At 43.0% G+C, this 26,953-nt stretch overlaps 1 protein-coding gene across 2 annotated transcripts; it reads right to left on the bottom strand.

The window, feature by feature from the left end:
• Positions 1-10: 10 nt before the first annotated feature.
• SRPK1 (SRSF protein kinase 1) lies at positions 11-26,720 on the bottom strand. 2 transcript variants are annotated; one of them, XM_061349419.1, is made up of 16 exons: positions 26,592-26,720; positions 26,444-26,504; positions 15,050-15,168; positions 13,195-13,303; positions 12,774-12,861; positions 12,479-12,566; positions 10,950-11,056; positions 10,140-10,305; positions 9,429-9,454; positions 8,726-8,939; positions 8,084-8,509; positions 6,370-6,470; positions 5,390-5,497; positions 4,014-4,083; positions 3,478-3,570; positions 11-2,463 (listed from the first exon to the last, which is right to left on the bottom strand). In XM_061349419.1, exons 1-16 carry the CDS (start codon positions 26,653-26,655, stop codon positions 2,279-2,281), a joined length of 2,025 nt encoding a protein of 674 aa, XP_061205403.1. In that variant the 5' UTR covers positions 26,656-26,720; the 3' UTR covers positions 11-2,278. The 2 variants fall into 2 exon arrangements, with proteins under 2 accessions (XP_061205403.1, XP_061205404.1); XM_061349420.1 differs by lacking the exons at positions 26,444-26,504; positions 26,592-26,720 and adding an exon at positions 18,320-19,038.
• Positions 26,721-26,953: the final 233 nt, after the last annotated feature.

Below are 26,953 nucleotides of genomic sequence, written 5' to 3'. Positions count from 1 at the left end.
AGCACCCAAATAGAAAGAATAAAAATGTATTTTCCTTCAGGTTTTAGACTGACACAGCAAGTACAAATCCTTTAGTGTGAGCACTTTACGGCAGTTTGGAGATTTAACAAACCCCAAGCAAATGAGTGCACGGTACAAGACTGAATCCTGACAGTGGCTTCTGCAGGTCTTCAACTCACAAGCTGGCTCTAGCCTTAGCCATCATGGGAAGAACCTTCCTCCTCCAGTCTGGTGTGGCAGAGGGAAGGAACTCTTGGAGCTGAAGGTGCAGATCCCTTCTAGAAAAAGATCTTTAATGGGCCAGTCTCAAGCACACAGGACCAGGTGAGCTTTCCAGACAACAGAAATTGTTTGCCCTGTCAATGTATCTTCACAGTATGCAGAGAGCAGGTATTCTGGAACCCAGTCCTGTCTGCAGTCCTTCTGTAACAGGTATGGAAGAACACACAACTGGAGAATTCCAGGTGAAAGTGAGAAAGTCAAACCAGCAGGTTAAAACTCTTTTGGTATATGAACTTCCTTTAATTTTAGATTATATGCATAGAGAACCTGATCTACCCCTAGAAGAACATGCAGCATGATTTGCATTATAAGCCCAATCAGGCACTGGACCAGAGAAACTCTTTTCAAGTGGATTAAATGACACCAAGGTTTATGGATCAATGATCCTTACAAAACAGATTCCCAAACACTCGTACAGAAGCCACACATTAACAGTGGTCTGGGCAGCCTTGGCTGTGTAATCCTCTTGGATTGCATCTACGTGGCCTCCATCATTTTCCTGCTGTGACTTCTGGCCTCTGAAAGCCACCACAAATCCAAAGGCCTGTTTGGTCCAGGGGTAAGGAAGTGCTTCTGAAGTCTCAATGCTGCCAAATCTTGTTTTAGAGTAGGACGCACTGAATCTGTAATAGGATCAGCAAGTCTAGAAGGAAGCCATCATAAAACTATCAAATGCCACAGTGATTTAATTAAAATTAACCCATTTCCTCACTATATCCAACCCCCTCTGAGCTTATACAGAAACCCCATAGAACATTTGGGCTTGGGGTAACTCTAGAAACAGCTTCTAATCCAGTTCTACATGGAGAAAGTCCACTTCTGCTACCTCTCCTTGTGCTAATGGCCCAGAAAATAAAAGGCAGTCCCATCCTGGGAAGTTTTTTCTGAAGGCCAGCACCTGAAGCAAGCAAAAGAAAAAAAAAGGTTTTTACATTGGGCCTTCAAGTGTTGGAAAGTCAAGAGCTATGATGTGGCTGTCATACAGATGCCACTTGGGAAAAAAGACAATGGTCAGAAATTAAAGGCCAGAGTAAACTGCCTCAGTGAAAGCCTCATGGATACAGCAGCTGCCTCAAGCAAGGCAAAAAAGTGCCACTAAGGGATTAAAAAACAACCCAACAAAACAACCAACAACAAAAAAACCTTTACAGCTCACTAAAATGCTTCAAGAGTTGCCTGCAACAAGGCTCCCTCTCTACACCCAAAGGGTGCACCCATCTGTATGCTGAGGATTGTGCGTGGAGTCAGTTCCAGCTTTTGCTTGTCACCTTTGAGGCACAGGCATTGCAGTAGAAAACGTCACCGAGTTCACAAACTATTCTATATGGGCACAGGGAAAGATAAAGTAAAGGAGCAGGACACTTTGGAGGAAGAACTAAAGGATGCTAAATCCTAGGTTTAAATAGCTCTTTTTAAAAGGTTTAAGCAACTAGAACTAAAATTATGTGAGTGGAAAGCAAAGAATGCAGCAGGCACCTCGACAACTATGGAGGATTTTAAGACCTTTGCTCTACAAGGAACTAACACCACCTTGGTGCCATCTGTTATTTCTCACCCCATTTCTGGATCAACAGTGGGAAATCGACTCCTGAGTCAGGGAGATAAGGGGTGTTCACATCTTCACACCCCTCCCCTGGGAAGAGAGTTGAAATTTAGCTAAGGGAGCTTAACTGAGCACAGCTGAGCTGTAACACGTGGGACATAACAGTGAGGAGACTCACAGGAAAAACTTCATATTGTACTCAATCAGTCTTTGGCAGAGCCCAATCAAGGCAAAACACAGATGATGCCCAGTGGCTGAGGAGAGTCCCCATGGAATCACACAAGCAAAGTCAGCAGAACAGGTTAGATTTATCTAAAATCTTGGAAGCCTTGAAGGAAGAGCTTCACACCGAAAATGAAAAAGGATAAAAGAAGATCTGGGGAAGGGGCAGCTGGGTGCATGTAGGCTATGCTGTAAACCAGAGTGTAGTGCTGTGGCATTGGGCTGAAGCTTCTAGGAGTTAAGCCAGGGGTGCCTGAGACACTCTGCTGCTGTAGCTCGTTTCTCTGGGATCAGCTCCAACATAGGTAATAAGAAGTCTGTGAATGCAGCTGCCTCATCTTGGGACCACTCGTATTTTTCCACCAAGACTTCAAAAAGGCCCCAGGGCTTCAGTTTAGTTATGTGCTTCAGGTCACCTGAAAACCAAGACAGACAGGTGAAGTGTGAGACATGGGAACAGAGCAGCTGAACAAAATAGGCCAAACAGCCCAACAAGACAGACTGAGCTCAGAAACTGTTCTAATAGTTGGGGCACAGGGAGCATAAAATGCTAGGGCATGCTGAAGGAAGAAAAATTAAACTAAACCCTTTTCTATCCACTTTTGAAGACTGTTCTGTAAAAGTACTTCCTTAATGGCTTCTTTTTCTTCCCCTCCTGCTATTTCTGGTCCAATATCAGCAAATATTAACAATTAAATCACCAATTACACCAGTTGACATGATGGATAATAGTGCCAAACACTGTGGAATACATGCTATACACAGAATCATAGAATGGCTTGGGCTGGAAAAGGCCTTAAGATCATCCAGTTCCAACTCCCTGCCATGGGCAGGGACACCTCACATTAGACTGTGTTGCCCAAGGGTCTGTCCAATACATGCAGCACTGTCTGAGGAAGCAGTACACTACTGACAAAAAAGGGTTTGTTTTGTTTAATAAAAGTATTTTACCTTCTTCTTGAGGCTCAATATACTTCTGGGGTATTTAAGAGCTTTACGACAGGGGTATAATGTGTCCTGAGCAACATGGCACAGGATGGAAGGCACTGTTTAGGTGTCTGGCACACTGGAAATGGAACAAAGTTGTCTACAGAAGACTTCAAAGGTGAGACAACACCTCCAATTGACAAAGATCAGCTAAATAAAGCCAAATCAAGCCTGAAGAAGTATCCACAGTACTGTTTTTCTACCTGCTGCATTTGATCAACATCAAGATGTCAAGTACTAGGATGCAGGATACTTTGAGCAGTCAGACAAGAATGCCTTATATTTAGCTGTAGTTCTACTGATGAAGTCTTTCATAAAAGAAAGGAAAGGCTTGAAGAAGCATCTTTGAAAGCACCTGTTGTAAACTGGGATTTCCAGCAAGGCACTCATGTATCTGGCGCAGAGGATGAGGGATAAGTGACATTTGCTTTGTTTCCTTTTACCTTTTTTGGTGAAAAACTCCTTGGAATATTTTCCTGCCAAAATGAGCTTGCGAGGTATCTTCCCCAGAAGTTCTATGATCAAAGCAATGTGATCTGCAGGTTTTCAAGAGAAAAGACAATGAGACAAATTCACACAAGACATCTCTATGCCCCAGTTTCCTTCTCTGTGATACAACGACAAAGACATCATCTCCCTTAAAAATCACTTTGAGATCCACTTTGAAATCAGATTATGCTAAGCAATGACAAAGTCAAGGGGGAAGTGGAATAAAACGGAAAGGAGAATTTGAGAAAATGATCATTTTGCAAAGCATGGTAAGAGAATAAGCAGTAGGAGGAACTGGAAACACCAGAACAACAACATGGACTTTACCGCACAGTGTGTTACCACAGAGCACAGCTGGTGCTGATCTGGGTAAAGGATCTTTTCACAAGGAGCCTTTGCATTGATAACTCACAAGAGAAGGCTCATTCTGAAGAGGCAACCATTTTATTTCATGTCTCATTTGAAAAAGGAAAGACTTTGACAACCATACCTTCATCCCGTGAGTAATCCTCCCCAGAATGAGGCTCGAACAGATAGTCCCCTGTTGCTAATTCGAAGGCCTAAACACACAGAAAGGAGCATGTTAAATCACTTTAATACACCTCACACAGTGAGATGTGCTGCAGGGTGATTCTGTATCTCTCTGTGGGCAAGAAGCAAAGTGGTGGGAAAACCTGCAGAACTCTGGTACAGCATTATCATCTCAAGATGTGCAATTACTCTGCAACACTTTGAACAACTGCAGTAAAAACCATCCTAGGCATAGCTTGGATGAACTCTGCATCAAGTAATCCTGTGTAGAATGGTACAAAGGCATTTCACAAGCTCAGCCTGTCTGCCTCAACAGCATTTTGACAAATGTCCAAACTCCAGACTGTTTTTCCTTTTTACAAAGTTTCTCCTCTCTCCCCAGATTTCAGATAGAAAAAGACCTTTTTCAAACAGTCAGTCTCTGAACATTTTTCTCTAGATACTAAACCACGTTTTAAATGAGAAAAACATTTGCATTCATTTCAGCTAACCATTCCTAAATTCCAGGACATCTTTACCTTTACATATTCACTTTTAATCAAAACAGAACCTCTGATCTGTATTCTTAAGTTTTCTTTACAGACTGCTGTTGTCAAACTATTCAATCAGGAGCTTGGAGTAACCACTGTGTGATTCTGGCCACGTGTTCTGCAGAGTCAACACGATCCTATCAGATACTCTTCCTGCTACATTCATCCAAGGCAGTGAAAATTATTTCACTCGCTATTTTCCAAGCTTAAAATATAAAAAGCAAGTCTTGAATTTGCAGAAAACAGACAGAATGAAGACACCAGAGGAACACACAGGAACTGGCTAGACTGATTTGGTCTTTTAATTACTATAGTCTACATTTGCCAGCTACTGCAGGAACAGCTTCAACCTCATCTCAGCATCACTCAGATTATATAATTATTCCAAACATGCAGAGGACAATTAAAATATGATTTTTTTTTGCCATTCATGCCAATGAAAAATGCAGAAGATAATTAAAATATGAAATTGTACTGAAGACATCTGTGTAACAGTGCTGGATGCAGCAGAAAGGCTCTTGTCTTCAGAATTGCATAGCTGCCATGTTCTTCCAATCATCTTTGAAATCTGCTGTAGAACAAAACTAACTTTCAAAAGGAAAGCCACATATGGCAAAGGAAACAAAGAAACCACTCTGGTATGGAATCATGCTATTCAGCAAGTCTGGAAGTTGTCTTAAAACCTGGGAGGGTTTTTTGCCAGGCTTGGTTAGTAACTCAGAGCACACAAGTAACCCAGAGCACACAAGAGCTGCACCGTGTGCTCCATGGAAGCAGTTAGAAATCCCCTAGTGACAGCACTCACCATACATGCTGTGCTCCAGATGTCAGCAGGGGTGTTATACCCTGATCCTATCAACACCTCCAAGGATCGGTACTGTCTTGTCTGGATGTCTTCAGTGAAGTGCTTGTGCTAAACAGAAGAAATGTTTTACTGAACAGTTGTGAGACTTTACAAGAGGAGAATCAACAACCTGGAAGGCCAGAGGAGCTCAAAGCTCATTCCCAGGATATTTTATCTGCAATATACATCCTCATTCAGTATTTATCTTCCTACAAATACTGTTCAAATGCTCTACATGAGACACCCATGAGTCCAGCAAACCACAAAAATAGCGTAAGGGAAGACTGAGAAGCTGCACCCTTCTCCTATCTGAGCACGACTCATCTACCTTAAAGCAAAGCAACACCAATGTAAGAGACCACCCTGCCAGACACTGCAAGCCTGACATGCAGTTCTGAGCTTAGGACTCATCTCTCCCATACGATCTGAAGTATTCTGCCATTTAAGCAGCCAAGAAAAAACAGACATTTCTTCTACATGAAATGTCAAACATCTAAAAGCAGAACAGAACAAGCAGAGAATAAAACTATGAGTCTCTTTCATCCACTGAAGAGGTTTGACAAGCTAATGAACTATAGCACCAGCACGTCAGAGGAATTGTTTGCACCTTTCTCTTTCTCCAAGAGCACAACAGACTCCTTCAGAAGTTTCATATATGCAGATTTCTACATACTATGTGTGTCATTGATCACAGGTGTATCACAAGTCATCTAATGACCACTGTGGCACACAGGCGGAAATCCTCTGTTAAAGGATCTTTTCTTTCATTACATCCCTGCTCACCTCTCTTTTTCCCCCCAAAGTGGATTCAAACGGTCTATTGCAAGTTCTATTTTGCAAATTCTTTTGCAAATTCTATTTTGCAAATTCTTTCCCATCTTGGCATCCTGTGAATGAATTACCAGGTTTAAACAAACAATGTGAAAAGACTGCACACTTACCACCCAGCAGGCATTTCCTAGGTCAGCTATCTTCACTTTGAGCTTATCTGCATTCTTGGGCTCAAGAGGATTAAGAAGGAAATTCCCAGCAGTTGATTTTCCTAGAGGCAATGTGTACAACAGCTGATTAAAGCTACAGGGACAGTGTCACCATCTGTCACCCAAATCCTACTGCACTCCCCCTACACAAGAAAGGTCTCACAGATTAGAACTTTTCCCTCTCCAAAGCCTGGGTATAAAAATCACGCTGCACTGTGAGCAGCTTCCACTATCAGGACCTGAGTGGTGTTAGAAAGCAGAAGGACAAGTAAGTGTATGCGAGGGGGACTGTTTCCAAGGCTCTTTGCACAGCCTTGAAAAGGCAGTTTCTAGACCAGAAGATTTAAATAAGGCCATTGCCAGAAACAAAATAACCCTCTCAACCCTTAAGTCTTCCTAAATCTCTGAAGGAGGAGAGTCCACATATTAGAGCATCCTTCTGACATACCCATCACTCCCTGCTGCAGTACACAGTTACAAGAGTTAAAGTACAGATTGGGAAAAACCACAGTGACACAACAGAAAGCAAAAATATTAAATCAGTAAATTACATCCAGCTGAAGCTCTAAAACTTTGGAGAGCTGTGAAAAGCAAAAGACACCTAAGCTTATCTAGCAGGAGCATCCAACCAAATGCAGTTCAAGTTTAAATTTCACTTCCTACTTTTCATCCCCGCAACTTTCCAGCGGTAATCTGCCACGAAAAAGGCTACAGGAAGAACTGTAGATGTTAATTTCTCCTTTCTTCTCCAAGCAGATATACTGTGGCTTATCTTGACTCAAAGTACAGAACGACAGGTTTAGCAATTGGCTCATTTTTTTATCAGACACCCCGGAATGGATTTAAAGTGCTGTTCACCACTGTGTGTCTTATGCTCTCCTAAACCCACAAGACTTACTGTTTTTGCCCACAGAAACAAATCATGTTTAAACAAAAGCATTAAAAAGGGTTTTTTCCCTATGCTGTATAAGCTTTGTTTCAGTCAGGCTGCGTTTCTAGTTCTGGGAGAGCATTTACTTACATTAAGTAACTGAGGAGTTACCTATGCTCCATGTTCAGAACTATCAGAACACACTGAACAGTGTTTATCCCATAATTTAACAGCCAGTGACTATTTGCAGACTTATATTTCTAACAATGAAAATCACATAAGCAACACCAGGTACAAAGGAGGAAACGTTCCTATACTGAAAAACAAATGTATAGGTATCTAAAGTGGGAATACCTACGCATTCAATAGTCAAAACTAAGGTACAGCTGCAACTGGAAGCTACAAACAGTGAGGATCTCGGAGCAGGACTGTCATGTTAATTACTCCTGGCAGGAAACCACTCAAACAGATGGTTCTGACCACTTCAAATCTAGATTAGATCTAAGGCAGAAGCTCCTCCCTGTGAGGGTGCTGAGGCGCTGGCACAGGGTGCCCAGAGAAGCTGTGGCTGCCCCATCCCTAGCAGTGCTCAAGGCCAGGCTGGACACAGGAGCTTGGAGCAAGCTGCTCCAGTGGAAGGGGTCCCTGCCAGCGACAGGGGTTGGAACTGGATGTGCTTTACGGTCCCTTCCAACACAAACCATTTAGCCTCCAAAATGGAGTTTCCTATTAATACCCTGAAACGCTGGAACACAACTCTCCCACACCAAGGAGAAAGGAGCCCTTACAGGGTTCCTCTTATACCTTTGCTGTCTGATGGGTTATTATTCTCATTCTCATCCTCTGAAGGTATTTCTGTTCGGATGCTTTCTTGCAAATGATTAATCTCCTGCTCACTGAATGATTGCTCTTCGCTGGACGTGGGCTGACACACCATGGAATCTTCTGAAGCTAAGGGCACAAAGGAGTCCGACATTGCTTCTTGAGGCCTATTCTCCAAGTCACCGTTACGCTGACTGTAATCACAACTATGCAAGTTCTCCTTCTTCTGGGTAAGAGCATGATCACCACAGTCATTGGCGTTATGAAGGTCATCCTCAACTCGCACAGATCCTTGATTGCCAGATTCTGGGAAATCCGCCATTTGTACTACTCCATTGCAGTTTATTTCTGTTAAGCATTTTTCCACACTGCTTTCCATTAGAACAGATTGCTCCTGTACAACTTCAGCTGCAAGAGTGGAAAAGAAGATCATAGTCTAAAATAGCTGAAGCTGTTCAAAGGAGGCCTCAGAAGTAGGAGGCTCTCAATTCAGTTTGTAATAGGCAATACCCTAGCCTCTTCAGATGGGCTAAGTAACAGCCACCTCTATTAAAGGTGCTTACTCATGCCAGCACAAGTGAAAGGACAACACTGTGCTACCTTAGCAATACTTTAGGTCCATACCTGTCTTTTTGCTGGCATTTTCTTCTGGTGGGCTAACTTTTATGAGCATTTCCAGAGGGCTCTGAGCTTCTTCCTCTTCTTCAGGCTGCGTCTGCCCAGGGCTTGCTTCCTTCTCCATTTCTTCTATCTCTTGCATTCTCTTCTCTAACAACTCAGCCTGTCGTTTCTGCTTCTTTTTCAACTTCTTTTTCTTATTCTTTGACATTTTGTCAGCCTGTGTGGAAGCAAGCAGAGAAACTGGACTGAACATTTTGTAGTTCAGCAAATCTAAAAATGTGTCAAGTTTAATTTGTTTTAGAGCTGCGGAAACAGTCTGGGATGAAAAGTCTGGAGACAGTTCTTCCAAATAAAAAGCACACATTAAGGTTTTTGGAACAGTTGTCTATGGCTCTTACGTGCATTTCTGTCCTAACCTGAGAAACCTCTGGTATTCTCCAGATGAGGAATTGCAACTAAGCAGAATAAAGGCATCTTCACAACATACCTTAAGCTCACCAAAAAGACTACTTATTCTGGTGCTGTATGAGCTAACACTGCTTACATCTCCAAGACAGCACTGAACCTGCCGTCTATGTCTGTGACAAACACAGATCACTTTACCTTCTTACAGGGTTGCTTTCCCTTAATGTTGACTGCATTATAAAAGGATGCAGTAGATACTCTAAGCAGATGAATATTTACACATGAAAGCTATTACACTTACTGGTTTTGGCTGTGGTGCAGTGCTCACTGAAAGAGAAAGGAAGAGCAGTAAATTAGTATGTTTGTAATAAAAAAACTGCAACTGTGTTCTTATCTTAAAGGTAAGCTTTCTGCTATGGGGTTTGGTAACATTAAAAATATATCAGCAAACATTATTTTGAAGGCTCATTTTTCTACAGAAGTACAAGAATTAAAAAAAAAAAGAATATCACTAAATGCATAATTAGAATTCCAGAGAACAGAATTGCTTGCCTGATATCAAAGACTTAAACTTCCTGTCATGCAGCTTCATTTACTGCATGTATTACGCATCTTACTAAAAACAAAATGCAAACCAAAGCATTAAAATACCAAAGTTGAGGGAACTTCCCTAAAGGTATGCTATGATGGGCTCAGCTAAATGTTGGGGTTGTAAGATTACGACTAACAGCCTTCCAACACACTGCAGTTGTTCCTCACAACTAGTCACAGGTACAATGGATATCCTGGAGATAAACAGAAGGAACTGGGAATGAGAGAAAGGCTGCTCTCAGATCTTTAGGGATACTGTATGTTAAGGAAGCCATTTCTGTTACAAGTTTTCCAGACTTCTGCAAAACCAGCAGGTAAATCATCTTTCTTACACCATACTCAGGAAGTTTCCCTAGTGTGAATAGTGACAATTTTGGTGGGGTGGGAGTGGGAAATAGCACCACTTTGCAGGAAAACTCACCTGCAGAGCCGGATGGTGGGGGAGCCCCAGATCTTTGCCACTCTGTTGCTTCTGCAGCCAGCCTGCGGATGTACTGGTCGTTCACACACAGGAGAATGTTCTCAGGTTTAATGTCAGTGTGAATGATTCGACACTTTGTGTGCAAGTAATCCAGACCCTGAAGAACCTGCAGAGAGGGAAACCGATCCTTAGAAAAAGCAAAGGACAAGCAAACGGAGGGTGAAATAATACTCAAGATAGCCTAAGATGACCACTGAAGGGCTTCTGTGAGGATACTCCAGATTAGAGCTAATGTGATCAGTGGTTACTACTCAGTTCCAGGAAATACAGATTCACATACAGATTTTAGCTATGAACTTAAAATACTGTCTCTTTACTCTCATAACTTATCATAGTTGAAAATCTAATCTTAACACCCTACAATAAAATCATGTTTTCCTCCTCCCTTTCACTTCACATGTAGGTGTGTGGTACTTCTTAGGCAACCATCCAGTATGGAGAACAGGTTTCTCTTGCTCTTTCCATCATTAAGCACCATATTTAATGAGACAGAGTTTAAAAGAAAAATATTTGCACTTACAAGGAATGAGGGTAGCAAAAGGTTAAAAGCAAAGCTGGTCTCCCACCATGGTTCAAGTGTCAGAAAATAACAGGTTTTTGCAGTAGAGAAAGAAAATATTAACCCAAGAATGACTTGTTTTGCATGAAAAAGATACCAGTGATTTTTGTTTTCTTCGATCTGAGGATTAGTGAAAAGAGTTCTCACTGGCTTGAGTGGAACAGTGCAGTCAGAACTGAAAAGGAACTGACCTGTTTGATGATCTTTTTGACACAAGGGAGTGGGAGCCCCTGATAATTTGACTTGATGATCCATTTCAGAAGATGATGCCCTAGAACTTCAAACACCATACAGATATCTGGAGCTCGGTCAAGGAAAAAGATGGAAATCCTGAACCAAGGAGCCCTGAAGTCCCAGGACTGAGGACCAAAGGAAATCCATACCAGTTATATGCTTTGTATTAAAGAACGCTCATCCTTATGACACACGCTGCCTTCCTTAACAGTACCACCCTGTCCTACACATCAGTGTTGTTACATAAAACACAAAAGGATGGAGATGGCTAGGACAATGGTCCTAACACAGCAGCAGCAGTCTCCTGCTTTGAGCAAAAGCCAGCTACACAAGCAAGTGTGCATTAGTACCTCCTGCTAGCATTGAGACAGCTTCTACCCGAGAGTGTACATTTTGGAATAACCTAGGCTCCTGCCCCAGGCAAAACTTGATGCCAGATCATTCTGCACCAGCACTACCTGAAAAGATAGTAAAATTTGCATTTCGTAAGTTTCTTCGGAACATTCTCCACCCTCCCGTGCCTCTTTACCAGCAAAATAAACTTTTGACAAGCCTCAACTTCAACAATATTTACATTATTTGCCTTTTGTCTATAAGTTATGAACAGCCACAGTCACTCCAGTGGCATCTTATTGTGCCTTTGCTTTAGAAGCTAAACTTCCACTTTATCAGGTTGCTTTTCTTCTACACTGGCAGAAAGTGTTTCACAAGAGTGATAAATTCAAGATGAACTCAACATTTACTTAATGCTAAATACCAGAAAAAAGTGAACAGATGAGATACATTATGGAGCTACTGTTTTCTAGAAGTGCTAGAGGGTTTAGAGCCTACAGCTCACTGATATCAAATTCAAGGGCAACAAGCACAGAAGTCCAACTTTCTAATTTTAAGGGTTCATTACTGAGACTTGCCACAAATCACTGCCCATGAGAAGGCTGTTCACAGAACTAGAGGGGGTTTTCAAAGCAATACACTTTAAACCTCCTAGTGATTTTCATGGAGTCCAAGGTAAGATGCTTTCATAACTAGAAACCCACCTTACTATCAAGTTACAGCATGCATGTGTTTGCTGTTTTTACTTACTGATCTTAGCATTTTGTAGTGTTTTATTTCAATAAGGGGTTATTACCAGACTGCTTGTGAAACTGAGGTGTTGTGACAGAATGGCTCTTCCAACAGAGGTACCTTGGATACTGAGCCATTCAGTCCTCAATCAGAAAGCAGATGCAGCCACCCTCATGTTAATGTGATCTCTCCTGTCGAAAGCATAACTAAGCAGTGCAGTCTCCACCACTTGCACATATTATGTCAGACTGAATGATCCTTCTCGAGCTGAGCAGGCAGTTCTGAGGCAGGTAATTCAACAGCAGGTTTCCTTGGGCAGTGAAAGGGTTGCCTGGGCATTGAGCAGCAGCCCTGATGTGACAGCTACCTAGCTAACTCCCATCTTTATACAATTATTTGCCTTTATTTCTCAAAAGGATACGAGACCCATTAACTCCTGAAATCTTGAAGTCATCTAATAACTGAACAACTCTCTCTTTACTTGGATCATTGGGATCACTGTTGCGGACCTGTAGAGAAAATAAGAGGTTTGTGTTTCTTGAGGTAATTACCAGGCAAGAACATATTTTGAAGTCAGATCAACTGCATTACTGTTAGGTTGCTCTCCAACTTCTCTGCAGCCAGATGATCCAGAATCAAACATGATAAATGGGAACTCCCCCAAATGAATTAAAAAATAATAATAAAACATCAGAACCCCACTCTTGGGCACTCACCGACTTTAGCAACTTGATTTCATCCAGTGCTGTTTCTGTGTAGTGCTCTGCACTCTTCACCACCTTCATTGCCACAAATCTCCTCCCTCTACACACAGAGAGTTAAGTAAATTGGAGACTGTTAATGCTCAAATAACTTATTTTCCAGGATTATACTAATTCTTTTGCATACAAGAGAGCTACTTATTTAAGGCATCATGAAAAATAAGTTTTAAGCACTCATGAAGACTGAGTCTCTCTTAATAGTAATTTCTCATAAAATAATAGCTCAGAGACTGCCAAACACACAAGCCCTCTTTCCACACACATGGTTTGTTCTGTTAATACCCTCTTGCACACTTGTATGCACAATACAGAAAGAAACTCTTGTGTTAGAATGTGCATTCCCACCAGAAACACCAGCTAGAATAGAAAGACTTACTGGATGTCCCAAGCTAGCCACACAGTGGAGAAGTGGCCCCATCCAAGCTTCCGAATCACATGGTATCGTCCATTAAAGAGATCTCCTATTTTCACCAGGTGATAACCACCTAGGAAGAACAGTGGGAAAGTTCTATGAAGCGATCTCACAAGCACTGAAGAGCAGGTCTGTGGAACAAGCATCACCACTTGAGGCAGACTTGATGCGTTTTACATTTTTAATCATATAAACAAATGCAAATGTTTCTTTAACTGGATTTCACTGGAATAAATATACAGCATGCCAGAAGAAGAGCTGCCAACAGCCCTCTGGTTGACTGAAAAGCTTTAATATAATTGAAGTAGAATAACTGAGTTTTTCTCCTTTTTTAATGTAGGCCGTTCACTGTAGCACCACAAAAGAGTATTTCTTCAGTGAAAGCATCTGAAGTCTACTGGACTGAGCACCTTTGGAAAGCACTGCTTCTCATATTCAGTAGCAGAATCTTACAGTTGAATACCAGCATTGCTCTGTCCTCATAACATGAAAGAGAACTGAACTCAAGACCCCAGTGGAGTTCCCCCTCCAACTGCTTTCCTGATTGAAAGGCACCTTGCCATGTAACATGACTACAAACACAAAAGTCTCCTCCCTGTACCCCCAGTATCTCTCAAGCTGCTGACTATGCAGGAGGATTCCATGACAGAAGCAAAGACACAAAGACAACAGAATTTGCAGGAAAAAGAATACAGAGAATAAACTGTGACTGTTAAGGTATAAATTTTTGCCAGAACCTGGAATTGCACCCTCGATTCCAGGCACTTTTTATTAATTGTGGTGAGCAAGTACCACCCATGGAACATGTGCTTTGTCAGGAAGATCTGTCTCTCTTGATTGACTGGTTCATACACAAAATGCAGAATTACTATCCATTACTTTGTTAGCTCCAGTAGCAGAAGTCCTTTTTCTTCACTTGAAGATTTCAGTTACAACAGTGACAGCTGTACTGACTGCAGTCACACAATGGCTTTTTCTTCTTCCCACCTGCTTTACAACTAACAAAATCCCACAAATGCTTGGGTGACATGCCAGAAGTAATGTAAATGCTTTGAAGTAAAGCACTGAAGCAGAAGAAACACTGCAATTAGAGTTCCTTGTGCTATTTTACTTCACATTTTTTATACACATATATGGCATTTGTTACATGCCTCTCCCTGCCTTTATGTATACAATAAAGTATCACAGAAGTAGTCTTACAAAGCACTTGGAGGTGTGGGCACATATTCAAGCTTCTAGTAATTGATGAGTCGAATTTGTATGATCAGTGCTATGTCATTTTTTTAAAGTATTTGCTATGTTAAAACCAGCTGGACCCTTTTGATATACAATTATATACTGTGGTGTTTCCATTTGTTCTGTATTTAGTTTCTGCTCTGAGAAAGAGTGGAAGCCTGTATTCGCAGACACGAAGTTATCTGAAGAATGGTACAAAGATAATCTTCAAAAGAAAATAATGAAGAATTTGAAACTGATTTTAAGGATTTAAGTGTCCTTTTTCTGATGAAAATCAAAAAGGAACTGAATGCCTACTTGCTTTTACCGATTCTGAAAGTCCTCTGGCACAGAGATAAAGCTAACAGCTTTAAATACCTGCATTAAAACCAGCTCCAACTCAAATCTTGACTGATAGCAGAGGAAACCCTGGAAAACAGTTTCTCCTTTTCACATTAGCTTGAAAAACATTATTATTGTCATACAGTTTCAAAAAACAGTTAAAGTAAGAGGGAGTCTATTTTCATTCTCTACAGTAGATGGAAAAATGAAGGAAATTCTTGGTTACACTGAAAATCCTGTGCTGAAACAAGCAAGTCCTCACCTTTACAGTAATCATTTGGATCCTCTTGTTCATCATCATCTGATCCCAGGATTTCTTCCTCTTGCTCTGGAATATCATTCTCTGAATGAGCAGCAGGGCCCCGATGCTGAGTGTCGGGTCTGAAAGAGAACACACTGCATGTCTCACACACGTTACTCTTCAGTTAAGTAGCTTTCATTTCACATCAGGGATTGATGATAATGGAGGAGATGCAATTATCAGCCTCCAGAAATCTATTGTCACATCTAAACACTTTTACTCCTATTCTAGTACAAAAGTAGACATAAGCAATTTTTCAGATAATAGTGAGAAATACGGCTTAATGCCCTAGACTCATTTTTAGTGGAACAAAGAAGACTGGACAAGAGAGCAAGTTAAAAAGCTTGGTAATCCCACCAACACATTACTGAACCCCTTCTCAGCTTTTCATTCAGTGAGGATTTCTCTAAAGTAGATTTATATTTTAAGATGTCACCTCATGTAAGAGCTGAAGATTTAAATGCCTGTTAATGTTATCTTAAAAACTAACATTAATTTTGACTCCTTTGGGAAAAAGAAATCAAACTGGTGTTTTTGAAACTGGTCTTGTTGTTCCTTTCACCTTTGAGATCAAATGAACATTTAATGATCCTTCTGCCTCTAACACTTCAGAACCCTAAACCCCACAATACTGGGCTGGCTTTCTCCTGCTCTCAATGTGGTGGGCTGCATCCCTAGTCTGCCTCTTCACTGAACGTCTAAAATTGGTGACAGTTCTGAGCTGTGGCGAGTGGGAATCCACAGGGCAGATGTTCTGTCAACCCTTCCAAGAGCTTGTGACTTCAGATGGATTGAGATCAGGCACCAAGGTGGTATTTTCTTTCCACTCCCACATTTATAAATAAAAACGTTAATTTTCTGTGTTTAACTTTCACCAAACGTGTTACTCCAAGTTCCTGCTCGTGATCACGCTGGCAAAGGCCACCTCACTGCTCTCAAGCATTTGAGCTGTGGCCAAGTTCCCCAAGCTAAGGCATCCCCACATCCCCTGTACCCCAACTCCTGTGTGGTAGCACACCGCTTACAGCCAAAAAGCTCCTGAAATGGTAATGCTGAACTGGGTAAGTTATTTACTTCATGTCCTGGGTTCAGCATTACAGGGAATGGTTAAATGTCTACAAAGTTTAATCTTCACTGCCCTTTTGTCTGAAGCAAGGACATGAAAGCAATGCCTACAGCCCATTTGCATTGGCAAGGTTGAATGGCAAAGCACTGCAGGATACACTGAGCTTTTCTTCCTAGAAGTATGAGATATTAAATAAAGCGGGAGTTGTCCAAAGAGGTGGGCAACACATTTCTTTACAGCAATGGATGTGGATGTGCTAATGCATGTGGGCTTTTGGATCAGTTCTTGTAACTTGTAACTGAGCTGGAGCGCTGCATATCATACCAGGGCAGTCCCACTAATCTTATGCCACAGGACAAATCTAGTATTTCAATTTTGAGTAGTTATACAGCAGAATAAAGATTCAGCATTTACCTACTACACATGAACTCTGCTGAGACTTCATACACTAAATACGTTACTACACATTCAGTCTATAGCCATCTTAAATATCTATGGAGCATAAAAAGGAAGAAACGAGCATTCCAATTTGATCATGACTGAATCTGTAGCCATTTACAATCTGGAACTGAAGCTCATTGAACTAAGAGGAGCTACAAGGGTCATCCTGGGCACAATCAAACCACTCACCATTTATTTTCAGTCCGTTGCAAGTCCTGCTGATATCTTAATTCAGACAGAGATAAGCAACTCAGATTAGTGATCCTAAACAATAAAACAAGCCTGCCAGACAGTCCATTCCACTGCTCCCAGGCTAACAAGACATGTATTAACAACCTGTAGCTTGATCCAGCCCTCAGACATTCAGTATTTAGACTTTCTGCCCCCATGAGCCACAGAATTACAAGTCAGGGGTAGGTAAAAGGAAACTGGGGAGGGGAAAACTCTTGGAGGTCAAAATGCTACAAGTGCTGCATTCCTTTGGGAACCACTAAGCTACAAATAAAGTCAACTGTCCACAAATGAAGAGCGGGCAGCAAAGGCAAGAAAGGACCATGGACAGAATGGTTGAAGGGGAGACTGGATGCTCCCTATATAACAGGATCCTGTTGACAGGGTAAAGCCAGGATGCACAATTGGATAGAAAGGAGGATTTAAGGCCAGTAGCCACACCCATAGCATAAGCAGTAGAGCATTTCTCCAAACACCATTTAAAGATCTTCACTTTTGTAACTGAGGAAGATGGAGGGATTTGAGTGGATTCGAAAGAAAATTCATCTGAAAAACCACAGCCTGAGTGCTTTGCAATAATAGTAATTTCACGCATCAAGGAAGAAGTTACTGGAAGCACTAAACCCCATTCTCTCAGAAAGGGCTGACAAATCACGCTGCCGACAGCCTCGTACCTGGCACACCCTGTAGTCTGCATCTGAGGCTGTCCTGGGGATCCAAAAGCATTTTGCTTCTATATTATCATCTATTATACCAACTATGTAATAGTGAGCTACATTCAGGTCACATACATTTTTACTGTACTATTTCCTTTACGGTATCACCACCAAAACACATCTCAATCCTCTCCCTCCCTGTGAACAGTCATTAGATGTTACTACCATCCCACCACCTTCTTCCCCCAAAATGACCATGTCAGCTGCAGAGAGAGATTTCATCAGTGCAGAATGTGTTAATACCAAAGAAAAACAGACACACAAAACCACAGCCCTCATCCATCTGCTTCCTCATCCACACAGTATTTGAAAAGGCACAAAAGGCTGCTAAAGACAGCAGAAAAATCCTTACTCTGTATTCTAAGATGACAACTGAAACAGCTGCCAGCAACACTGCAAAATGCACATAATATATATGAAGAGCCTATAAAAATGGTTACACATTAAAAAGAAAAAAATCAAGCGTTCTGGACTACTTCTTTGCATAGCCATCTCTGTTCTCTACTTACAAACATCCTGATCACCTTTTACTTTCGCTCTCTCAATGTACTATTTCATCATCAGAATTCACTGTATTTGCAGGGTCTCTCTACAACTGTAGTATTTTACTTAAGGAAAACAACATGGAAAGTCAAAATGCTAGATCTTTTATGGAGTGTGTTATTCATATCTAACCATATCCATATCTAGAGTCTCCCAAAAGTCCTTATTCTCTCAAGAATGCCTGAAGAAGTGCAAATTCGTAAGATGAGGAAAAAACTGAAGAGGGTAACCTACCTGCATGAAGCACGGCCTCCCATTGATAAAGATATTCCTGAAGACAGCCCAACAGTTTTGGAAAGAGCCATTAAAACCCAGCTGCCACACTGGTCAGGAAGAGGGGGACATCAAGGACAAGCAGAGGGGCTGGTTCTTCTCAAACGCAGCAAAGCTTTGTGCAAGAGTGAGAGAGAAAAGGGATTTGCCTCCACCACCTAGCTGCAGCTGCACAGCACTGCATTGCAGGTGAAGGGCCTTGCAGCAAGGCTGGGGGTTGCTCTCCACTGATCTCCCTGCAAATTCAGTCATGTTAGGGGTTGAGCATAAAGCGATTCATCTCCTCTTGATGTTTACACCCTGTCTCAATCTTCCCTCTAATGAAATTAGAAATTCAGTCAGATACTTCATTCCATCTTCCTGAACGAGCCGGTTTTATTTGCCTATTCAATAGTTCACTGGATTCAAAGCCTGGATGGAGACAAGGCTCACAGTAATTGCTGACAGTACAACCCTTTTGATACAGAAATGCCAGCATGATCACACAGGAGAGAAAGGGCCTTCAAAGTAAAAAATAATTTTCTGAACTAATTCCAAACCTCCCCATCCAGCATTACACAGAAAACTGATCCTTTATGTTTAAAAGTAACAACACAAGCAGGCGAAGGAGTCAAATCTCCCTTAAAAAGGGTGAACTGAGGGTTCTTCACAGTAGCAGGCACTTATCATCATCCTCTGATGTAGAAGAATTAACCAGCCATTTCCTGTGCCTGTTTCTCATGCTCATTTATGCAAGTGATAGGGGAAACATGTCAGCAACAACGTGACATGGCAAGTAGTCATACAGAGATTTTTCCCTGCTGTGGAGGACTGTGTATTAGTGAAAGACACTCTGAAGCTGGCTCTGCAGTTTTAAACCAAGGAGAATTGGTTTCATCTGGTTGTAGATCTAACGTACCTTCACCTTAAAAGGATGTTCAAATTTCAGTGAGCATTTAACAGATTCACAGTGACAAACATTAGAAGAGGTATTAACAACATGCAATATTTTCCACTGTAGACAAGATTTTGCTCCACATTGATTGAATTTATCACCTGCCAACTCTGTTCCTCCCTGCAATGCCCAGCAGGGACAGCAACAGGTATCTGCAGGAACTAAGCTTTCAGTCAGTCACTCATTCCTTATAAAAAGCGTTCAAAGAGTCTGGAGTTTCTCCTGCCAGTTTCCCACAGAATCATTTCTCTGGTCCACGCACTAAAAGTAAAAAGTGATTAAAAATGATGTGTATTCTTACAGATTTGCACTGAGGTGGAACCAAAAGCATCAGGAGGATGAGAAGATGGGATACCAATCATGCCTGTTAGTAGAGGCAGTGTAATGAAAAGTACTGCTCTTGCACCATGGGCCCCTTGGCTGCCTCTATAGATCACCAGTGAAGCCATCACAGTGGTCAAGTCTCCACATGCAACTTCACCACCAAACCTCAGAACTTGTTTTCCCTAGCCCGATAACTTACATAAAACACTTGCAAAGGTGTTTCATTCTCCTAATCAAGAGCATTAACACTGACATCTTCAAAAACTCTATTTTGTACAGGAAGTGTTTCTCCCTGTCCCCGAAATGGCAGAAGTACCACTCATACTACTTACCTACCTGCTTTGAGCAGATACAAAAGCAAGAGCCCCATCCACCTCCAAGCAAGGAAGACAGTGTTTAATCCAAATTACTTTTCTCACACCAACCATACTTATATATGTGCTAACAAAAGAGATACTTGGACTCCTCTTCACCTCAGTTTCTTTGACACTCGCAGGGCCGATGCCACTTTCCTAAGGGATTTTTAAGCCACCTGCAGCATAATCTTTACAACCACAGTCATTCCTTATTTGTAAGCTCAAATGACACACCTGAAACATCCCCAAAGAGAATTCAATTCGGGGAATGCAAGGCTAATGAGGAATCCAGCTCATACTGTAGGAGCCCTGCAACACACCCAGGGACTCCTGCATCGCTTTCCACCCCAACCACCCAGCCAGGGATAACCAGGGCTGCACACCCACTGCAGCCAGAGCTTGCTCCAAGTGCTACTGAGACCATTTTCATTTGGGGAAATGGGGAAAAAAGGCTCCACATGGGATGGTGAAAAGCCAGGACTTCAAATATCTCTCCCACTTTCACATGCACGCATTAAGACAATGTCTCTTTAAGTGCAGTATGCTTGTCAGACTGCATCTCATTACTATGCTATAGTGTGCCTGTAATTCCAGAATCATGTTAAGGCATACCCAGTCAGAACGACTGCTTCTGGTGCCAGCCTCCAGCACTTACACACAGATCTAATGGCAAACCCAGTGACTGATAAATATTGTGCTGCTTAGACTCAAACTTTCACTATGAATTCAGGTCTAAGTTGATACAAGTATTTTCCTTGCTTGTATACACTTTACCTTTCTGCTCAAGAAGGTTTTGAGGGGATCTGAGGGAATTATAAATCACAGATTAGGAGGGGAGATTTAAAAGTCTATAACCCACATTATTTTGTGATTATTGCCACTCATTCACTCTTGCATCCCAATTTTCCAAATACAGAACCAGTATTTTCTGCCAGCAGGGCAAATGCACAATACTTGCTGCTGTGGGGCAGCTGTCCCAGGGCTGCGGGAACATCACTGCTGAGACCTTCAGAAGATCTGAAATGGTCTAACATTTAGTTTTGAAGGAACAGTGCTCAGAGGTACGAAGACATACTTTTATTCAGTGGCTCTGTGGGAGTTCCGTCTTGAACATAGGTAGTAATTTCACAGGAGAACAGTAGCAAACAGGCCATCAAGTCTCCTGCTCCCCATACACATTCACCCACACAAGCATTTAACAAGCTGTTTGTAGAACTGTCTGCTGTTCCAGCTATTCCAAACCAAGGGACTTCCATGGAAACCAGCAGATCTGCAGTTGTGTTCTGTGACAGTCTGATAATGGCTTCTGTATGTGAATGAAAAAATCCTGTGGGTGATGCATTCTGACTCTACCTTAAACTTATGTTCAAAAGAGTTATGAAAGATGTAGCCCTGATATTAATTATGAAAGACAGGTGAGGAAAACATAATCCAAGATCCTGATCCCAGGCCAAGTTCTGAATAAGGAAGTTGAGGAAGAATATGAGAGGATTATCAGAACTCCAGGGCTCCACAAAGGCAGCAGGAAAGCAATGCAAACAAGAGATGCAATAACAAACTGAGGAGTATCAGACTTCTGATCAGAACCTTCTGCTTCCCAGACAGCACAGATGGAAAAATCACCCACTTCCTTGTCTCTCTTCACAGCGATTCTCTTGAGGAGGACGAAAGAAGTGAGGCTTCACTGTGTGTCACAAGTATGACCAGAAGATTGCAGACAGCTGGAGATCAGTTCCTCGAAAATACCAGATACTGCAGGCATTTGGGAAAAGGGAGAGGAAGTAAAACGGGAGCACGGTACAAACCCAGCTCTGCCACTGCCAGCGGTAGAGGGAGCCAGAGCAACTCCTTGTTGTGAAGCTTGAGGGAGAAAATGCAGCTCAATATATACAACACAGATCCCTGATTCAGGATTCTGAAAAAGGAACTCTTAAAAGAAGAATTGGAAGTGTTGTCTGGAAAAGAAGCACTTCAACACAATCTCCAGGAGCTGAAGAATGCCAGTGAAAAAACAAGGACTGAAAATCAAGATCTTTTAAGCTCATACTGAAGAGCTCACTCGAAAACTTGCTTTTTATGAAAGTCAAACACAAGAACAGCGAAAAAGATCAGAAAAACAACACTTAAATTTCCTTCTGAAACAAAAGGAAACTGAACTCAGAAATGAGAAAGACCAATCAAGTTCTCTAAAGAACTCAGTAAATCTGTAAGAAAGGATTAAGTAAATTCACCCGCACACACAGAATTAGCTCGTGTTTCTAGAACAAGTCACATACTGTAACTGTGTGGCTGCCACTACCTTTGTAGTTATGCAGGCTCACAGAAATAACATTCTGCTTTGAGGAACAATTGGTTCAACATCCCTTACACAGAACTGCTGGATTTGTGCACGAGTCAGCCAGCTTCTCCTGGAACAAAAAACACTGCTGAAGCAAGACATTGGACTTGATGAAGCAGCATTATCATTTGGGCCTGCCAACAACGCACACGTCACCTGCAGATCATACAGCCCTCTAGCCCGGTTCTAGTAACATGCTATTTTTCTTCATTTCAGAGAAAATGAGGTATAACACAGAACTTTTTGTTCATTTTCTTGGCTGGTTTTCTTTGGATGGGTTTTTTTAGCCTCTTTTTAAAACTCTGGGTCTTAATCTCAGCAGTAATCTAAAACCTCATTTTTTTCCTAGGACAAAGAGAATAGTTTGAGCTTCTCAGGGTTTGCAAAATACAACACAGAAAAAAACCCCAACAACCCGGGTATTTTACTGGCAGTTATGGTCTAACAGTCAAACATGCAATGGGCGTTACATCCACATAGGAACTAAGTCCAAGCAACAATCCCCTCCAAACAGCATTTGGGGTCTTAAAAAAATCAATAAATAAAAAAATAAAGCTTGATAGCTCCTGTTTGCCTGCACTGCCTCCTGAGCAGGCTGCCTTAGTGCACACATGTGGCATGGGGACCAGCAAAGCAAGAAGCAGCCACCTCGTGGTGACTGAAAGGCGGAACTGCTCAACTGCCATCACTCCTTCCTCCTGCTGCGCTCATGGATGTCCCCATCCAGCACTGCTCACACACCACCACAACACAGGAGCAGTTCTGTTCTCACTTCCCTACAAGTCAGACAACGAAAAGGATCACAAGCAGCATTCCCAGGAAAGCACTAAGCAGCTCCTTCACCCTCCTAAGGACGGCTGTAAATAGGCCCATCGCATTTGTCTGCCAACACCAAACCCCAAAGACACTATTAACTGCTTCAAAGTGCAAGGATCTCCTGCATTATGGACAACTCGGCAAAAATTACTACCTGAATGCACCTCACCAGATACAGCTGTTGGAAGAGTATAAGTTATTAAAGTTCTAATAAGAAAAAAGCTTGGAAGCATACTTTTTAAAAGTTCCTTTTTAAAAGATGGGCTTTTTTTGAGCACCTTTGGGAATCAACTGACCTTTAGTGCCCAAGATGCTCACAAAATGATAAATTAACACATCAAATATTACCTCAGATAGCTTTCAGCAAAGCTCTTTCTGGCAGCAGTACATACTGCAGTGGCCAATCTATCAAAGTCCCTGGGCTTCATTAGCTACTACAGCTGTGATGTGTGTATTTCCTGAGATGTTCTTAGTATTAAGGAAAAGACTAGCAGAAGGTTGCCTCTCATTCTCCAAAAATAATTTAAAGAAATCTTCATCCTAATTCCGTGCTTTTTTGATGGAAAAGATTGAGATAAGAAGAAACTGAAAACTGTATTCTTCCAACTCCATAATTGCAGCCATGGGACCAATGAGGTGGGCAAGCAGAAGCTTCCTAAGCAGATTTCAGGCATCTGGTTTCATGGTTTTGCCAGACTACCAAAAGATTAGGGGTTATTTTAGGTGAGAAGACATGGATACCTCTCCTTTGTATTACCAAGAAACTTTGCCTGCACCCTTTCCACAGAGATGTGTGTTACAACAAATGCACACTTACAGAATCCCAGGCTGGTTTGTGTTGGAAGGGACCTTAAAGCTCCTCCAGCTCCAACCCCTGCCACGGGCAGGGACCCCTTCTGCTGGAGCAGCTTGCTCCAAGCCCCTGTGTCCAACCTGGCCTTGAGCACTGCCAGGGATGGGGCAGCCACAGCTTCTCTGGGCACCCTGTGCCAGCGCCTCAGCACCCTCACAGGGAAGAGCTTCTGCCTAAGAGCTCAGCTCAGTCTCCCCTCGGGCAGGTTCAAGCCATTCCTCCTTGTCCTAGGAGGACACTCACTCCATCACTGATACCAAATAAAACTTTTAAGACAGGAAGGATGGGAAGAAACAGGAACATCCTGAATTTGTGGTAAATGAAGAATTTGATTGACCTTCACATTAAAAACACCCATCATCATCTAGATGGAACTTTAATTAGTATTTACAAGGGTTCTCTAAAAATAGCCAGTTTAGGCTGGTTTTGTCTGAACCTAAATAGCAGCAGTTTTAACTTGTGAATGATGAAAAAAAGCACTAACTTTCCTCGTTCGTACTATACACAGCCCATTTTGATTATTTTTATCCAAGCTGGTGTTTTGGTTGGTTTTAACTGGATTGGGTGGATAGGGAAACTTAAACCAGGTGTAGCTCACTTCTAAAGTGAAAGCGATTTTGAATTGCTCTAAATCCCTTCTCTGCATTTTTATAGTTACCCATAATTCCTAATACTTACCACTCTTAACCTTTTAAAATCAGTCCTTTCACGCTTTTTACTGCACTTCATCCAGCAAAAATTACATGTATGTGATCTAACCAACTACAAGGGAACATTAGATGTTAAAAGGATGTTTCATGTGGTTTCAAGTTTAGATTTTATGGAAAAAAATCTTGCAACAAAACAACTAAGGTTATTTTAGAAGATTTAACCAGAACAGCTTTCTATTTAAATAGCATAAATGTTGTGGAGCTGCACCTGAAATTAGAGCCTGACACTGGGTTCTTTTTGTGGGACAACAGAAAGTACATAAAAAGTACATGCAAGTTCCTGAGGCAGGATCCAAGCAACTCAACAGTACCAGGAAAGAGAGTTGAAGTATGATGTTCAAGAAGATAAATGCAGAATTTACAACTAGTTCTTCACTCTAATCAAGGTTAGTGGTAAACCCACCAAGTAAGCAGCAGTGCAGTTAACCTGTTCAGGCTATGGGGTTAAAATACCAGCCAGAACTGAAAGTTACCATTCAGCAACCTCAGAGTTGACACAGAAATGGGCCTTTCCAACTGCAGGACTCTGTGGGCAGTCAGTATTGTGTGTCTGCAGCCAAGCAAGGAAAAGGAACAGGTATAGAATTAAACAACAAGATATTCATTCAGAAATTACGATGCAGATCATGGGTAGAAAGAGGAGAGCTCTTAAGAAATTACCCTAATGCTACCTTCAAGAAATACCAGGAAGACGGACAAAGCAGCACAGTAACTTAAGGCACTCCTGGAGTTTAACTAGTGCTCTTCACCCCTCAGAAGCTCCATCTCAAACCAACTGAATCTTTGCTGGAGACATCAAGAAAGTATTTTAAATCCTCATGATTTGTCAGAGGAAGTTACCCAAAAAGCATTAAAGAAAACCCTCTCCAGCTCCCTCCCAAAGCCTTACTTACTGAATACTTCTGGTTTTAAGCACCAGTGAGTATAAAACCTCCTGAGGTACCCGAGTTTTTACACAAATAAGCAGCATTTTACTGAACATACAGAACTGGCACTAAGGTTTTCATCACCTTCCACTCTCTCTAAAGGCATCCCGAGCAGCACTGAAGGCAGTACTTAATGCAGTCTGGTGGGAGCCACTATTTAGTATTTACTAAAGATCCTTTAATTCCTTATCTGCATCCAAAAGTTCACCACATATAAAGGCCTGCGACATTCCCGCGGTAGGAGAAGCCACAGGAGAGCACCAAAGGTAGAGAAAGAAGTCAACAACACATCACAGCGTTCCTACGGCAAGATTAAATACTAAAAGCCGAGGGGTGGTGGGGAGAGATTCAAGAGAAGCTGGTTCCTAAAGGCAGCAGTTACTGCGCTGCCTGGCGGGGGGTCAGAGAAGGGAGATGCCGCCGGCACCCCCCAGGCACAGCCCGGGGCTGAAGGACGGGGTCTGCGGGGACGCAGCAGGGCCCGAAGCGGCTGAGCACGACCGCAGCTCACCACCGAGAACCGGGGCCGCGGAGCCTCCGCACCCCGGCAGCTCGCTCCGCAGCCCGCCCAGGAACCCGCGGCAGGGCCCGGCGGAGAGCGGGGCAGCAAAACCCGCCGCCCCGGGCCACCAGCCGCCTGCCCGTGCCGCGGGACGTGCCTTCAATTAAAGCCGCCTCCAACAGCCGCCTAGCCCGAGGGGTCCGCAGGCTCCGCCGCCCCGGCAGCCCCGTCCCCGCGGGCAGGGCCGGCGGTAACAAAGAGGCGGCAGGAGGCAGCGCTGAGGCGGCGGGAGCTGCCGCCTGGAGGGGAGCGGGGGCCGCACTCACTTCCTCTGGGCCTTGTCCTTCTTGGCTTTGGTCCGCTTCTTCCGGGCCTGCAGCGCTAGCACTGAGGGGAGAGAACGGAAAGACCTGAGCGACAGCGGGAGGAGCACTGCCCGGGGCGCGGCGCGGCGCGGGCCGATGCGGGGCTCACCTTTCCGCTCCATGGCCGTCAGCGCCGGGCGTCCCTGTCCCTGCCCCCGCACCAGGATGCGCATGCGCGCCTTGGGCACCTGCGCGCGCCGCCCCGGGGCCTCATCTTCGCTCCAGCTCGAGCTCGAGCTGCTCCAGCGCCCGCCGGCCGCGAGGCGGCGCTGCCGGAGCACCGGCATCGGGGCCGCGCTCTGCAGGCGGGGGGCGGCGCGGGCCGGGCCAGCGGCTGAGGCAACTGTGACGTGGCGCTACGCGCGCGGCGGCGTTCGACGGGAGGTGGGGGGGGGGGGGCGGCAGGGCGAGCTTCGTGGAGTGCTTGGGGTTCAAGGGATCTGAAAGCTCCTCCAGCTCCAACCCCTGCCA

The sequence above is a fragment of the Neopsephotus bourkii genome, unplaced genomic scaffold (genome assembly GCF_033783945.1).
Source record: "Neopsephotus bourkii isolate Nb327-2 ecotype Australia unplaced genomic scaffold, CSIRO-AGI_Nbou_v1 NB_414, whole genome shotgun sequence".
NCBI classification, from domain to species: domain Eukaryota; kingdom Metazoa; phylum Chordata; class Aves; order Psittaciformes; family Psittacidae; genus Neopsephotus; species Neopsephotus bourkii.
This window is presented reverse-complemented; position numbering and strand designations above follow the sequence as displayed.